Genomic DNA, 16,504 nt, shown 5'->3' on the forward strand with positions numbered 1-16,504 from the left:
TATCTCTTTTCTTGAACTGATTTAGGCCTATTTACTGGTTTCTTTTTTCGTTATTCTTCATCTAGACGATTTTTTTCCAAAAAGTCCTCTCTTAGCTTCATAGGTTTTTTTTTTCTTTCTTTCCTTTATTTTGCTGTAGTTTACCTATATTGTCACATAAAAAAACCCTCCATGAGAATATAATTTTTATTAATTCCAAACTGTTTCCGATACAACCTGTAACACCTCTGTCTTATAAGCGCGAGTCGCGCGCGACTTCTCGTGGTCACACGTTGTTCGTTGATATTGCAACTGGAAACTCGTGACCCGTGACAGGTCCGGGAACACCCCAAAATGAAGACAAGTGTTTATAAGGTTGGAGATGATGTTGGGACGATTGATTTATATGTATTTAACTATGCCTGCAGTAATCCCATCCAGGACGAAAGCTTTATTGAGCAAGAGTTTATTAACAGCCCAGTCAATCTCAGCCTGGGTAAATGGAGGAGAATTCTCTGTGTTAATAAAATTTTGAGTCCAGTTCCTAATATCGTTATGAAAGTCAGAGTCTTCTGTTTGATTTTCGCCCAAACACACTGAGTCCAGGATGGAGTTAATGGTGGTATGAATATTGTCAGTGTGACCATCCCCAGTGTCAAGAGTTGAAAGGCAAGTCTGGTGTTTAAGCTTGTTGGCACACAAGCGGTACACAAAACCCCATAGGTTTATAGAGGCTGAAAGACAAATGTCTCTCCCCGATGTGGTCTTTGCATCCTTAATTGCTTTCTAATAAGTTACCTGAAATTCCAGATAATTTTTCTTGAAGATATCCCTCTCAGAGTTTTTGCTGCTTTGATAAAGCTTGCATAATTTATTATTTTTCTCCCTCATTTTAGCAAAGTTATCGTTCCAACATGGTACTCCTGAGGTGCTAGGCCTACGAAGAGGAATTGCGTGGCTGCAGGCCCTGTCGATAGAATTAATGGTGTTATTGATAATGCTGATGGCAGCCTCTTTAGTTGAGACCATGTTAAGATCAGCGATGTGAGTGTCCAAGTAATTGAACTATTTGTCCCAGTTAGCCATCCTGGCATGATAGCACCTAATGTAATTTTTGCTAACCTTCTCGGCCCCGAAACCCACGCTGAACTCAATGGCATTGTGATCAGCTAAACTGTCTTCATCAGCAACATGCCAGTTATGAATCCAATTAGAGCTCCTTGCAGTGGCAATGATGATGTCAATCCAGGAGGTACCATTGTGCCCCTGGAAGGTAGGAGGAGAATTTGGATCATTGATGCACAGCATGCCATTGCTCACCAAGAGGTCTTCAAAGGCCCTACTTTTGTCATCCAACATATTTCTTCCCCAGGTGAGAGAATGGGCATTTCAGTCACTGCCCATTATGATTTCAGCATGTTGGAATTTCTTGATTGATTCCTCTAAGTTTTTAACTATGGAGTTGTAATCGCTGCCTTTTCGACAATAAAAACTCCCAAATGTGATTGGGTGATTCCCCAGCTTAGTGTCAATCAATACCATTTTGTCATTGCTGACTTGCTGATGAAATAAAACTTGAAGATTGTTTTTAGGAATAATAATGGCTGCCCAGGGGTAAGAGTTATTAGACTGAATGATGAGGTGAGAGTGAGGAATGCAATCAACCCTGTTTTTCACACAATACGGCTCTTGGATATAGACAAGGTCATATTGGTTTATAACAGTGCCAAAATAAGAGGTGGCGTTGATAGTCCGCTAAAGGATAATTTGCAGTATATATGAATTTTTCTTGGAACACTCCTCATAATTGGTTCTAAAAATAAGTTGTGATTTCATTCTTCTTCTGACTCTTTGTTGAAGGCATTGTGAGCGTAATTTCCATCTTTGTTTTGTTTACAGTTGGTGCAGGTAACGTCATTTTTCTTCTTAGGACACTCCTTAATACGGTGTTGTTCGCTGCATTGGTTACAGATAGGGTGTTGCTGCTTACATTGGCTACTAATATGGCTATATTTGCAGCATTTGTAACATTGTATAATCGAGAAGTGGTCAGCGACTGGACAGCGCACCAACTCCATATTAATACGTTTTAGGACAATTAATAACTTTCTCATTCTGAATGAAACATCAATTAACCGTGCAATGGTATTAGGGTCCCTTCCCTTGATTTGCATCTGTACAGTAAATTCTCTGCAGAAGCCTTTTTCGTTGAAGTTAGCGTTGATTGCCTCGTTCTGGTTAAGTACAGCATCGATTAAGTCTTCTTTGGAAATATGTCCTGGAACATAGCCTATTCTTATCCTAGGATTCCTTCTAGAAGGTACCTGGGTTCTTAAGTCAGGAGCTCTCTCCTGTAATACCATTTTCAGCTTTTCAATATTTTGCTTCGCTGAGACGTCAATTGCCACACCACCTTGGCTTATTTTTTTAATGCCCTTTAGGCCTACCTTAAGTTTAGCTGGATTAATGTTTTCTTTCATGAACTGTTTAGTAACCTCAGAACCTTTGGTCTCATCCTGGCCATATACCAACAAGGTGTTGATAGAAGCCTTGGTTAGGCAAGGGGTGTTGGTCTTGGGCTTTAGGAGATCATCTCTATAAGAGGGAGTAGCATGACTGTTAGGTTTGTTAACTAAAGTGAAGGTACAGTACTTATGTTCCTACTACAGTAGGGTGATGTTGGCAATTACCAATGTGACTGATCATTTTTTTATAATCTTTCTTGGAGGTAAGTTCAGAAACTTTACGATAAATTTCCTGGATCCGATGGCTAGGCCGTCTGCTTTGAAAAAGATCTATGATCTTATGAGCCTGCCTGATGATGAAGTCTGAATTCTCTCTTTTTTTCAAATGACCATTTGGATGTTGTTTTAGAAATTTTTTCTGGTTTTTTAAATGACATAGGCCTTGTGCCTAAAAAAGGAATAGGCAATGTTCTTTTCAGCATTTTCCGGAGAGTCAGCCTAAATTGAACCATTGTCGTCACTCAAAACAGAGTTCATACAGCTAGCGGATTGTTGTGCCATGAACAGTAAAACAACCGACAAAGGGAAGTATTTGGACAGTGTGTAACACACCAACTGGTAAGAGTGGAGTAGATAGCCGTGTAAAGGGCGTCCAGTAGCCCAAGAAGAATCTGCTACAACGAACCAGAGATTAGCTGGAACAGATAAAAAAAACCTGTTGGTGGCAAGAAATGTTACTAACCAGGTACTTGAGGACAATCTCAGCAATAGACGAGTACACAAAATACAATCGAACAGGTATCTATTCTTACGAAAAGTTTAGAGCTGGCAGAAGTGCATAAACCAAAAATATACACAACTCCAGGCAGGCTGTAGGGAAGTACACCTGTAGGAATCGTATCCAGAAAACATTGATGTCAGAGACCCAGAATCCTTGTTGCTAAAGATAAAGGCTGTAAGGAAAAATCAAAGAGAGCGATGGTCAAAAAACTGTAACGACACTGAAAGTGCTGGAGACAGCTGCTTAAGAGAGTCTCGAAACTCCACAGAGTGCCTAGGGCTGGGCGAGTAGTCTCCGTTGCCGCTCATAGCAATGGTGACCGGACCCTAAATACTGGGAGGTTCGGTTATAGGTTTGCGCCGCAACTCGGACAGGCTGGCTGATAAGATCTTTCTGGATTTTATCCTAGCCAATAATGACTGAATAGGAGACTAGTTCTTCATAAAAGTCCTCCTGGAAGGCACGGTTTCCCGCGCGTACGTTTAGGCCGTGAGATAAACGGCTGGTTATTCGGTCGTTAGCGATATAACCCCTTGGAGGAAACGAATATAAGGCTATAACCTCCATATGAACCAGAGAGAAAACGAATAGAATAGAATAGGAGTGGCTAGGGCTTCCAGCTGAGAAGACTTGACTAGAATTCTAATGAAAACATACAGTGCACCTGTCTTATCCACCTGGAGTGCAACAGGTGTTGGAGTTGACACCAACTAACATTGGAAGTCAAGGAGGTGGGGGGGTCTGCTAGATAGTGGATCTCCTCATGTAATCCAAATGCAGACAAGGGTGTCTCACTCCAAACACAAGCACAGATGTCTAGACAAAACACAACACTCGATATGTAATCCAGAGTGCTGGTGAAAACCATTGTGTAATTCAAGGGGCAGGTGTAAACCATTGTGTAATTCAAAGGGCAGGAACTCTGCCATCCGGTACTAGAGGGCCTTCCCCTATAGCTTAGAAACTACCATGACTTGATTCTTTTGACTTCTTCTGATCCTCCCGTTCCCACCACAGCTGATGCCATTTTGCAAAATGAGTGTCCAAGCGCCAAAATCAAAAAAAAAAAATTAAACATTGGCCAGTAAATTTACAGCAGACTTGGCCATTTTTTGATTTGGCCGTAACATATTTACTATTGTCTAACATTGCTAGAAATTACAGACTGATTTTTATTATTATAAATGATTCAGTGTTGTTATTTTAATATTTGTAACAATTAAAACAATTTTATAAAATATATAAAATTATTAAAATAATAAATAATTACATGAAAAAATAAGATTTTAAAATATTATAAATAACAATTAAACAGTTGTCAATTCTGAGAACTGTACACATGTAAATAACAATCCTAATATATTATATATGTACATGTTCGTGATTGTTTATGTAATAATATGATTTTTCCATTTAAACAAGCAATTGGATAAACATTCATTTGTATGTCTTCACAGAAGTAAATTATCCAGGCAATGAAACTATTTAAATTGGATAAATGTAGATACCGTATTTTACGGACCATAAGACGCACTTTTTCTTCGAAAAATTGCTAGCAAAATTCAGGTCCGTCTTATACTCCGTAGCGTCTTATAGGTATTTTAGAAAAATTGTTTAAAAATTAAGGTGCGTCTTATAGTCTGTAGCGTCTTATAGTCCGTAAAATACGGTAATACACGAATATCAAAACAGAAAAGCACAAAACCAGAAAAACGAACAAGAGCCCAGATTGCTTAGTTTTCTCTCATTGATAGAAGGCTTGTTCTTGTCTCTCTCTGCTTTTTTATTGGTGATGTCCAAAGACAAATATACCAGTCCATGAATTAAAATCGCATTATCCAGAGTGTAGACCGATTTGTTCTTCTCATCTCGAAAATCAAGCGTTTGCTTGTCTAACATGTTTATGATGTCTGTAACATTTAAATTGAAATGCATAGATCCACGATATATAAAAGTAGTAGTATCTATATTCTTGTTCTTCCTCATCCGGTTTCTTCAATTTATTCCCGTTGAACTAATAATAATATTGTTAAATGGCCTCGATAGTGTTCACACAGCGAAAAAAGTTTTAAAAAAGCATATCCGGCCTTGTTTATTGGCTGCAGCAACTGAAATTTTTTTCTCTGGTGCAAAAAGTCTTATTCAGTTTGCTGTAAGAGAATCGACATATTCCTATAAGAGAATCGATATATTGCTACCCTACTGTCATAAGCAAGGCTGCGAAGTCGGAGTCATCAAAAATCTCCGCGACTCCGACTCCGACTTTTACCTGTTCCCAACTCTGTTATGTAGTATAAAAACCGAAAAAGTATTTGAATCGTGTCATATTTGACTCTCCAAGTTTTACGCAAATCTATACATTTGGAGATCTCTCGAACCCAAAAAACGTCAAATAATGGAAAAAATTCGCGCGTCCAAGCGCGTATGTTAGCGACTAATTTGTTTAATTCTGTTCTGAACAATTAAACAATATCTGAGAATGAGTGAACTTTAAAAAAGGAAATTTGGCAGCGTGCGTATAAAGGGTATTGATGTCATTAAATTTTGGTTGTTTATTAAAGGTGTACAGGGTAGTGACATAGAAGGTGTCATGTGTCATATCTTCAGTGTGCTCAGACTTAATGAATATTTTACTCATTATTTACGGTCACAATCTTATAATCGAAATGAGTTAATAATAATAATAATGATAAGCTCAGAGTTCAAACAGTTAAGAGTTCAAATTTGGTACACAGTTAGGATACAGCATAAGAATGTACTGTACACTAAGAAAGGATTTTTCGAAGTTCCTCTCGCGGGAGAAGAAAAAGAGGGTTAAGGATTATCCCGAAATACTCCGTTTCTACCGTACTATTTTATATGCGGTATTTTGCGTTTCAGTGAAAAATCGAACATACTTCTAGACACATCTAAAAATTCTCTAAGTAGTCTCGGAGGAGAGAGGAACTAACTCTTGCACCCAGTGAAAACGGGTAAAATCGTCTATAATTTAAATATCTTAATGTTCGTTATCATTACTTTTTGCGTGAGCAACATCTGGCTCATCTGCTAGTTTTTTTTTTAAAAAAACTCGTCTCTACTCTAAAAAATAAGCTTGAAATCTAATATGAAAACAGACAGAAATAATCTTACGAAATTTAAAGGTGATATTTACTATGCACTAAAAAAAAATAAATCACATTGACCACTCTTCAAGTTTGGATGTTAAAACGTCAATACTGCACTATCCAGACATTATCCAAAAAACAACATTGGTTGTCACAGCATTGTCACCAACCAAGTTTCGGTAGAGCGTTTATTTTTCGCTCTTAAACTTATTAAATATGATTTAAGAGATTCAATGAATGCTGACTTAATAGAAGTGATTTTTTTCCAAGGAGTAATTCAGTTTATAAAGGAGATGAAAAATAATAAATTATTCAACATGGCAAAATGACCAATATCTTTTTTACCAGTCTAAATGTTATATTTCTTATTTTTGACTTAGTTTAATATATCTGTAACTTATATATTACCCAATATACTCGTATATTATGTATACAACATTTTTATTAAACTAATTTGTTTGTATAAGAATGTATTTATTATTTCTATTCATACATGCTTATCAAATACCAATGCCATCATCAAACGAGTCAACAAATGTGAACTTATATATTCAGTAGATGTATCAAATTTTAATGTTTAATAATTTTTTTAAAATCGTTTTATTCGGTATTTTATGAATAATAATCAGAATCGTCGTCATTATTACTTTTCCAGCTGTTATACAGTATAGGCTCATAACAAAGGAAAAGAATGACGATCATTCAAAACATGACTTTCTCAGATTTTTACCCTTTTTGACTCGAGAAGCCTGGAAACATAGAGAAGTACAAACGCATGTTAGAATGTGTACCAACCGATATTGTTCAACCATTTTCAAGCTTAATAACTCCTGTGTTATATCATCCGACTCCTATTGAAAATAGTGTCTTTCATACAGTCTAGCATACGTACATACAGAAAAAACCCGAATCTTTTGCATATCTCGATATTTCGAGGTGCCCTGAATCCAAAAATGCAAAAATTCGGGGTGGGATAATTTTTTAACGATCGCTACACTTTTCTTCTGTTATATACAACAGAAAAGTAAAAATTATCGTATTGACTCATTACTCAGAAAAATATTTTAGCTTTGGAAAAAAGAAGTTTATACGTTCTATCTTTATTACAACTATATTTATTGATACTAATATTCTGAGGTCACGTGATGACGTCAGAATGTTCGAGAGCCTACTTTGTTAACAAGTCCGCCTTTAGTGAAAGTCGGAGTCGGAGTCATGTAAAAATCTACCGACTCCACAGCCCTGATTATAAGTTAATAACTTTTGCCTTCGACAATATATTTTTTCGTACGTGGTTCTAAAAACTATAATGATAGAAATTACATACTTTTCTTGCAAGCATGATATATCTATACTTTGAGATGTTCAAAAGTTAAATACCTTTGATTTTACATTTTGTTTTGTCTTCTTAGCACAACGTTCTATGCATAGATTTACTATTTCAGCTATTATACATATAACTCGGAGAAGTATTGAAAACGTGTGAAATTTGAACTTGCAAATTTTTTGCAAATTTCGATGTCTTAAGATACTGTAATACGTAATGAAATAACGATAAAACGTTTCTGTGGATATGTATGCATGTACGTATGTGTGTGTGTTTGTATGTGTATGTATGTTACTGAACGTGTAATCCTCCGAAGAATCTAGTTAATACTTCCATTCTTCTTATAAAAATACAATATATATATGTGGGTGCGCCGGGAGATGGACAGAGTCTCGTTCCTCTTTTTTTCGGCTCACAGGTCAGTGAGACCTGCCCACGTCAAGATGGCGGTTCGGATGGGTTACGCGTTACGCGTCACGCGAGTGGAGGAAGTGGATGGGCTTGACGGTAGAGCGGCGGCAATAATCGAATAACTGACATTACAACTGATAATAACAACAACAACGTTTTATTAATGCTAACTCTACTGTTACAAGAAAGGAGAGCGAAGGACGCTTAAGTTCGGATCCGCGGAGAAAGAGTTTACATGAATTTGGGTCATACCTCGTGATCCGGGTCGGTTTTCCTCTAGGTCAAAGTAAATCTTGTTCGCCGTCGGGTTTTTTCCAGGACGTCGGCGCACACACACAGTCTAAGTGACACTACGTAACCGGCCCCTTTTCCCGCTCTCGTCGCCCTTTTATCGTCTCGGTCACGTTTCTTCCGTTTAACCAACCAGCACTATTCAAATGTTGTTCCTCCTGATTCATATTTTCTTCGTGGGAACCAAGCAATAAAATATTTTATTATTAACAGTTTAATTCCGGCGGGTTCTAATTTTCACATATATATCTGTAATCTTGTCACTGACATAAAAACGTTTTTGATATTTTAATTATTAAATATTAATAATTACAAATTCTGTAAACGAGATATGAGTTTTCATCCTTAAAAAATGCTAACTACACACGTATTTTTAATGGATATTAGAAAGATTTTATCGTGTGTTAATTTCAGATAAATAATAAAAATAAGAACTAAACTTGCATAACTGCTCAGATTTCTCTTTTTTTTTCAGATAACTTTGGTTATCGATCTCCTAATACACATTCAAACTGCAAAATGAAACTGGATTGCGTTAGAAAACTTTTTTGCCATATTTTTAAAATTTTAGGAAAAACGGTTGGACGGCATCCGTATTACTTTATCATTATACCGATAATCCTGTCAATTGCACTCTCCATATTTATCAGAACATTAACACCCAGCAAGGCATTTAATGATGTAATAACTTCGGATACAGGAAATTTTTTCACCGTGAAAAAATTCATAGAAAATACATTCTCATATAACTCATCTCAATTTTCTGATCAGCTAAGAATTCCCGATTTACCAAATTCTCTGGTAATATACTTGTTGGAAAAAAACGAAGAAAACATGTTTGAAAAAAATATTCTTTCAGAAGTGAAATTGGTCGACGAAATCATACAAAATATAAAATTAGAATCTGATGGAAAGACAATACAATATACAGATCTCTGCACACGTATACACAAAAAATGCTTTCAAAATCCTATTATCGAAGTTATATCAGAAGTGGGAATTGATTCCATACTACAAAAAAGAAAAAAGTTGAAGTATCCTGTGGATGTAGATTTGTTGTCTTTCACTTTTAAAGCCTATTTTATAAATTTAGGAGGTGTTTCTGAAGATAATCAAAACTTTGTTGATAAAGTAAATGCCGTTATGTTATTTTATGGAACTGATAATAAAAATGAAGTAAAAAACAAATTGTTTTCAAAATGGTCGGATCATGTTGTTGTCGCAATTCAAAAATATAATTTCACGTATACGAAAGCTGTTCCAACTTCTGTTACAAAGATGGAACAAGAGTTTCGAAAAGAATTTGATAGAACAAAACCTAAAATTGGAGGTGTGATCGCAATTATGGTTCTACTTTCGATATTTCTCAATATGAGCAATAGCTGGCGTAGAAGCAAACCTCTTCTAGGATTAGCAGGTGTCATCAACGCTGGAATGGCTGTATCGTCGGCTTTTGGATTAATGGCTGCGTCGGGTGTTGAATTCACTTACTGGAATACCACCATTCCATTTTTAGTTCTTGGTAAGTAAATCAATGTAGCTGCCAACGTACCTTAGCGATAACGCTTCCTTATATATTAAAAATTATATATGTATTTCAGTGACCGAAATAGATGATGCTTTCGTATTAATAGCATGTTGGAGAATCACCGATCCCAAAGATTCAGTTGAAAAACGCATGGAAGTAACGTATGGAGAAGCAGGAGTTTCCATTACTTTGACTTCACTAACTAATTTCATTTCGTACTGCATCGGGATGTTGGCTCCTTTTCCGTTCATTCGAATATTCAGTTATTATACTGCAACTTGTGTATTTTTGAATTTTGTATATCAGATAACATTTTTCGGAGGATGCTTGGCTATGAGTGGATACAGAGAAGAAAAGAATCTACATTTCAGTAAAGTTGTTAGATGTGGTAAGTTGAAATTCATTTATCAAAAAAGATAACGTTTCACTAAATTAGTTATTTTATGCTAAATATATAAGACGAAGTTTGAAAAATACTTTTACTTTACAAAATAATATCTGTTATCTGAATTTTGGTTAAATAAATTTAGTGTAATTAGTTCATGTTCTTGGATCCGAAGTTCATATAGTATGTTCATGTTCTTATGGTTTTTTGCATTACACTACAAATATTGTAATTAATATAAAATTTATATTTTATTGTGCATTGATTTTGCTAGATATAAATTTTTGTGGTTTTAGATGTTTATTCTAACAAGTAGCATATACGATGAGTTTACCAAATATCCGAAAAAAATCAGTATTTCTTAGTAGACGGGATGTTTGTCGCAAGATGTTTTCGTCAGTTATTAACCAGACACGCTAGCAATGTCCACATGAAGAGCAGAAGCGCACACTCGTAAAACTCACACGAATCCTAGAAGGTTTCATAGAATTCCATGACGCAGAACATGTACACTACAAACAGATATATATTTTTTGTCGATTTTCGTTTCACTTTTTCATTTTTTCATTACATTGATATTGCTTTTGACATTGAGTTTGAAGAGTTTGTTTTTCAATCGTTCTTATACTTTTATTTTTTTTACACTATCTTACATTAATGGAAATGTACAAAAAATAATCATTCGCACGTTACCGTCAGGAATGCTGGTCCAATAGAAATCATAACATGTCGAAAAAATGATTAAATGTTTGCAATACAGTGAATAAATGAATAAGTGAAAGCGTGCTGGTGAATAGCTATAAATTATTAGTATCCGGTTTGTCAAATATTTAATATATAATTACTTACCAACTTTTTTTAGTAGTTATGGTACGGTGAAATATTTTTCGTTATTTTTATCATTAAAATGATTACGGTGTTTTTCTATGTATTTCTCTGTTTTCGTGTTATAAACTTTTAATTATAGCTATACCTACGGGTATGAGACATCTTTATCTGCCATGGCAACAGAAATGTCTACGTAAATTTCGTAACAACTTTTTTAGAGAACTCTTGCAATAATGTGATTCATTTGCCTAGACAATTATACAAATAAAATTCCATAATAGGATGAACCTCACCGAACCTAAAGGAAAAGATCAGACTAAACCCTGACAAATTTGTCTGAGAGATTAATCTACGTATTATAGTCCTATATTGATAATGGGTATTATTTTTTTGCCGCTTTTAAATATTTTTAGTTTCACTTAGCTCTGGTACTACAACGCTATCGAATGTAAACTGTTTCCGTTTTTCGCTGAAAGAACAAAATATCGCCTACACCTAGAGTGGAAAATCTTTCTCATGGGTGCTCGAAGAGGCACGTCAAAAAATTTCATGTGGCACGAAACATATCATATGATTCGGATACCACGTGTTTATCAAAACGTTTTCCGGTTATTCACATAATTAGCCTTTTTCAATAAGCTTCGTTACATGTATTTTAATTAAATCATATTCACTTCAGTTTTTTGGATATTGTTATTAAAAGTCTAAAACTTCGGCAAGCATTATTATTTTTAAAAAATAAGTATGCTTATTCTACATCACGCATACACAAAAAATTCCTGTTATACACAAACATAAAGAAACGTGTAAATAATGAGGATATGATGATAATAGGCTAACACATTAAGATAAAAGCTTTAATGCGCATGCACACTCAGCACTAGTTTATTACAAAACAAAAGTAATAACAATATAACTTTGGTTTCTATTCATTACTATTTAATGTTAAAAAATAAGAAATAATTTTTTGATTTAAATAAGAAACAAATACCAGTTTTCTGCTACCTTCTACAGCAAGGGTGTCAAACTGAAACTGCTTAAGTGCCAAGTTTTTGTCTCGAGTATGACAGTCGCCCAGATATTTTGAGATTTTGTAACCAAAAATTTCCTAAAAAGTAGCCAAAAAGTAGCCAACTCGAAAATTTTTTTTAATAACCCGAGATTTCGCAATAAAATGAAAAAACACCATTTGTAGTTTTTCAGTAATGACTTTAATTACAGAATAAACATTTTCGGCCAATTTACAGGCCTAAAGCCAGTCTGTAAATAAGGATGGCAATACTGAAAATAAAACGATAAACTGTAATTTACTAATATGCGAAAATATGCATTTTATGTGTAAAATAGTGAGAATTGTTTAGTAAATAATCTTGCCAAGACGAACTATAATTCGAAATTCAAAACAAGAAATAGAAAAAATATAATGTACACGAGAAACTGAACACAAAAATGAATCAAATAAAGTAAATATCTCTGAGTAATATGAATAAATGAAAATAAAAATAAAAACAATAATAACTGAGTTCAACAATTTTCTTTATTTTCTTCGGTATCACGATAATAAATAATTAAACAAATGGCATTATTAAACTGTTGTCGCGGGCCGTTTCGTTGACATGCCTGTTCTACAGTTTATACAGAATCGACTTACGTAACCAATTTCTACGAATTCTACTTTGAGATACCATCTCGAATCATAATCTCTTAGTTTAGTACCTACTAAAAATTCCTAACAACAGAATAATTAATTTTACATGAAATCTCTGATTGTTCAGTATGCTTTCGTTTATATTTAAATTTTAAACTTTTTCATTTTAGAACCTGATGATGAAGATAACCAGAATAATAACGCCGAAGAAGAAGAATTTACTATGGCAAGTTTTAGAGATTCATTGGGAAAAATAATCTCTAATCCAGTAGTGAAGATAAGTATCATTCTAATTTACATCATTAACTTATCATTCGGAATATGGGGCACACTTCACATGGAACATGGTATTAAATATGAACATTTATTTGCAAAAGACTCTGTAATAACAGAAGCTTATAGAATTGCTCAAAAGTACTTTAGAAGTTATTCATATCCATTTCACATAATTGTTAATGAAACGTTGGATTACTCAGATGTAAATGTACAAAAATCGATAGAAAGTCTGTTGACAAAATTCGAGAAACATCCAAATATTGCCGGTGAAGATTTCACTGTGTCTTGGTTGAAATTCTACAAAGAATTTCAGAAAAGTCCCGTCGCAAAATTTTCATTACAAGGTTACAATATGTCAAATAAGCAGGACTTTATCGATGGACTTCGCGATGTGTTCTTTAATATTCGAGCTGCGCGGTCACTGTCTAATGATGTCGTCTTTAACAGCAACAATAGTGATATTATATATAGTAGATTTTTTATTATGGGAAAAAATTTGAATTCTTCATACTCAGAAAGAGACACATTAAGAGATTTATTGAAAATTGCTGACGAATCCGAAATTCCTGTTCTGGTGCATTGTATTTTCTCAGGTCTTATCGAGCAAGGAATCATCATTGGACAAATGATTCAACAATTGTTTTGGATTACTGCTGTACTGATAACAGCCATTTTTCTATTGTTTGCACCGAATTTATTAGTTGCAATTACTGTTGCCTTGTCTGTGGTATCTACAATGGTAGAAACATTAGGTTTTATGTCGTTTTGGGGAGTCAACTTGGATATTATATCAACGATGAGTCTCATTCTGTGTGTGGGATTTAGCGTGAATTATCCTGCCCACATTTCGTATGCGTATGTCATGTCACGATGCGAAACACCAAACGAGAAATTACAAGATTCTCTGTATCGTATAGGTTTTCCCATACTTCAAGGATCATTGACCACAGGAATAGGAATATTGATTTTATATTCTGATGTATATTTTCTGTTGACATTTACGAAAATTGTAATACTTGTTGCTATGGAAACGGCTTTTCATGCTTTGCTTTTTATTCCTGTTATTCTTTCTGTCTTTTATGCATTTTTCAATAATTAATTATTTTGTCTTCATGTTGTTAATCTTCATCCCATACTAATTTTAAAAAATTGTAGGTAAATTGGTTAAGGATTAAGAAATTTATGTGTAGAAGTACTAGTATTAGTAGTTCTTCCAATGCTAAGTAGCATACTGCAGCAATTATCTTACATTAATTTTGATCTTAAACAAGGGCTAGTGCTTTCCCCAACGTGAAACTAAAGATTTTCAATTCTCGAAAACGTTTTATGCCAAATATACATGGCGCCTCTGCATGATCGTTTCTCCCCAGAGGAAATTTGATTCACGACTGCATTAGGAATCCTATTATTCTCTATACAAAAATTTGGCCGGCTGGTCTAATTCTTCTACAAGCGACAATGTTATGAAGTTTACACATCTTACTTTTTTGGTGGATCTCTTCATCGTTGATATGATTTAAATATCGGATTTTCAGAATTCATTGCAATAATCAATGTGAAAGGCATCTAGACTTCAACTGATGTTTTCTGAAGCCTTTTCAGATTCACTAGCTTAAATAGCTAACGAAATCACGATGGAGGAGAAGAACAAAAATGTCGTTCTCAAAAAGATGGAAAGAGAAGAGCAGATCTTATACGTCTATCGGAAGACAGTCGCTTCCTTTCCAATGCGTTACTTTTGATCCCCTCTTTCTCATTATTGTTGGAAATAACACAACTCAAGTGAGTAAAACTCTCGACTTTTTCCAATCGTTGTGCTTCAGCATTACTCCATGCGTTTGGGCAGTGTTATATACACGCTTAATTTTCGACTTTGCAGTGTTTATCGTAAAGGTAATTTTTTGTGCATTCCGAATTAATGTGGCTGTGGCGTGCTGTACCATTGTCTCATTTATTTCCAATAGGGCACTATCGACAACAAAAATCAAATATCTAAAATGATCTTAGTTAGACCAGTGGATGCCGGCCGTAATACACGCACTAGGCTCATCTGCCTGACTCAAAACAAAATCGAAAGCAACAAGAAAAGGGAAAGGGAACAGAACACAATTCTGCCTAACTCCTATTGTAATTTTTAAAAAGTCAGTATAGCCAACCTCAGTCTTGACACAACAACTAGAATGAAAATATAAGGTCTTGAAAACAGTGAAAAAGTTTGCCAGTACACCATACAGTTGCCGGATTCACCAGAGGAACACATGGTGAACACTTTCAAAAGCCTTTCTGAAATGAACGGAATTGTTGGCCATTGAGTATCGATACTGAACGCATTGTTTGATGATATTTCGAAGAGAAAAGATCTTCTCGCTGCATGATCTTGTGCAGTGAAACCCAGCTTGCGTCTCTTGAACGCGCTGATCGAAGGCATTCTGTAGGCATCAAAGCAAGATTGCAGAAAAAGCCTTTTCAGGTACAGAAAGCATTGTTATACCTCGCCAATTGGTAAACTCGGATACATCTCTTCCCTTAAAAATCTTGATTTTAGCATTCTTTTTCCAATCCTCTGTAAATTACCCACATTTCCAGTATTTCTTAAACAGTAGCGTTAACTTGTCCAACATGAGCTGCCCTCAGTGCTTCAAAATGTCAGCCGTAATTTCGTTCAAACCTGCTGCCCTATTATTCTTTAGGCACTTAATTACAAACTTCACTTTTTCAAGGGTAATATCACCAATGTCCATTCCGAAGCTCATCTAGTGTTCATGAATATCAAAATTGTTTGTAACGGTCAGATCCGTTTGAGTAAATGTTATAACCACCTTCTGTTTTGCTCATCTTGAGTGATCAGAATCTTCCCGTTCTTATTTTTTATTGAAACGCAAGAATTGCTCTATATTCCAGTCAGTTCATTGACTATGTAGTACAGGGTCTTGAAGTCATTCTGATCGAAAGCTCCTGTGCTTTATTAAAAGTTCGTTCTAACCATTCCTTCCTGTTTCTTAGACAATTTCACTTTACACGTCTATCCAACTTAGCATATATTTGGCTTCTTTTTCCATCGCAGTCATTGTTTTAGCTTTGACAGTTTTACGTTTTGTGGACTTTCTTTCATCAATTAGTTTCCACAAGCGATTTTGGATCCACTGAGCTTTTTAGTCTTTCTCGATGTCTTCCAATGATGTCTCGCGCATTATCCATGGCAAATCCTCTGAGATTTCGCCTAGTTGGAAAAATAATCTGTCATTTCTCCAATGAGGACGAAGCGATTCAGCTACTTTAGACCGGATGGTTCAGCAATTATTTGATCATTTAATTTTTCTATTGCGAATGGTCGTTTTACCTTGAGCTGTCTTTGATTACGAAGTTGCAGTTTGATATCCTTAACAAAATAATGGTCAGATCCAATATCTTCACTTCTGTAAAACTCACATTTCATATTGTTGACCTCCACTCTTTACTAATACAGATAAAGTCTATT

General features: G+C 35.0%; 2 protein-coding genes across 2 annotated transcripts; both read left to right on the forward strand.

Moving 5' to 3' along the window:
• Nucleotides 1-1,170: 1,170 nt before the first annotated feature.
• On the forward strand, nt 1,171-10,199 carry LOC136980082 (patched domain-containing protein 3-like). Its single transcript, XM_067276123.1, has 4 exons — nt 1,171-1,351; nt 8,837-9,883; nt 9,963-10,119; nt 10,196-10,199. The coding sequence occupies exons 1-4, from the start codon at nt 1,171-1,173 to the stop codon at nt 10,197-10,199; spliced, it is 1,389 nt and encodes a 462-aa protein (XP_067132224.1).
• A 2,888-nt stretch (nt 10,200-13,087) lies between these two features.
• LOC136980085 (patched domain-containing protein 3-like) lies at nt 13,088-14,125 on the forward strand. The gene has a single exon (XM_067276124.1). The coding sequence runs from the start codon at nt 13,088-13,090 to the stop codon at nt 14,123-14,125; it is 1,038 nt and encodes a 345-aa protein (XP_067132225.1).
• Nucleotides 14,126-16,504: the final 2,379 nt, after the last annotated feature.

The sequence above is a fragment of the Centruroides vittatus genome, unplaced genomic scaffold (assembly GCF_030686945.1).
Source record: "Centruroides vittatus isolate TY-2023 unplaced genomic scaffold, ASM3068694v2 contig_675, whole genome shotgun sequence".
Classification (NCBI taxonomy): domain Eukaryota; kingdom Metazoa; phylum Arthropoda; class Arachnida; order Scorpiones; family Buthidae; genus Centruroides; species Centruroides vittatus.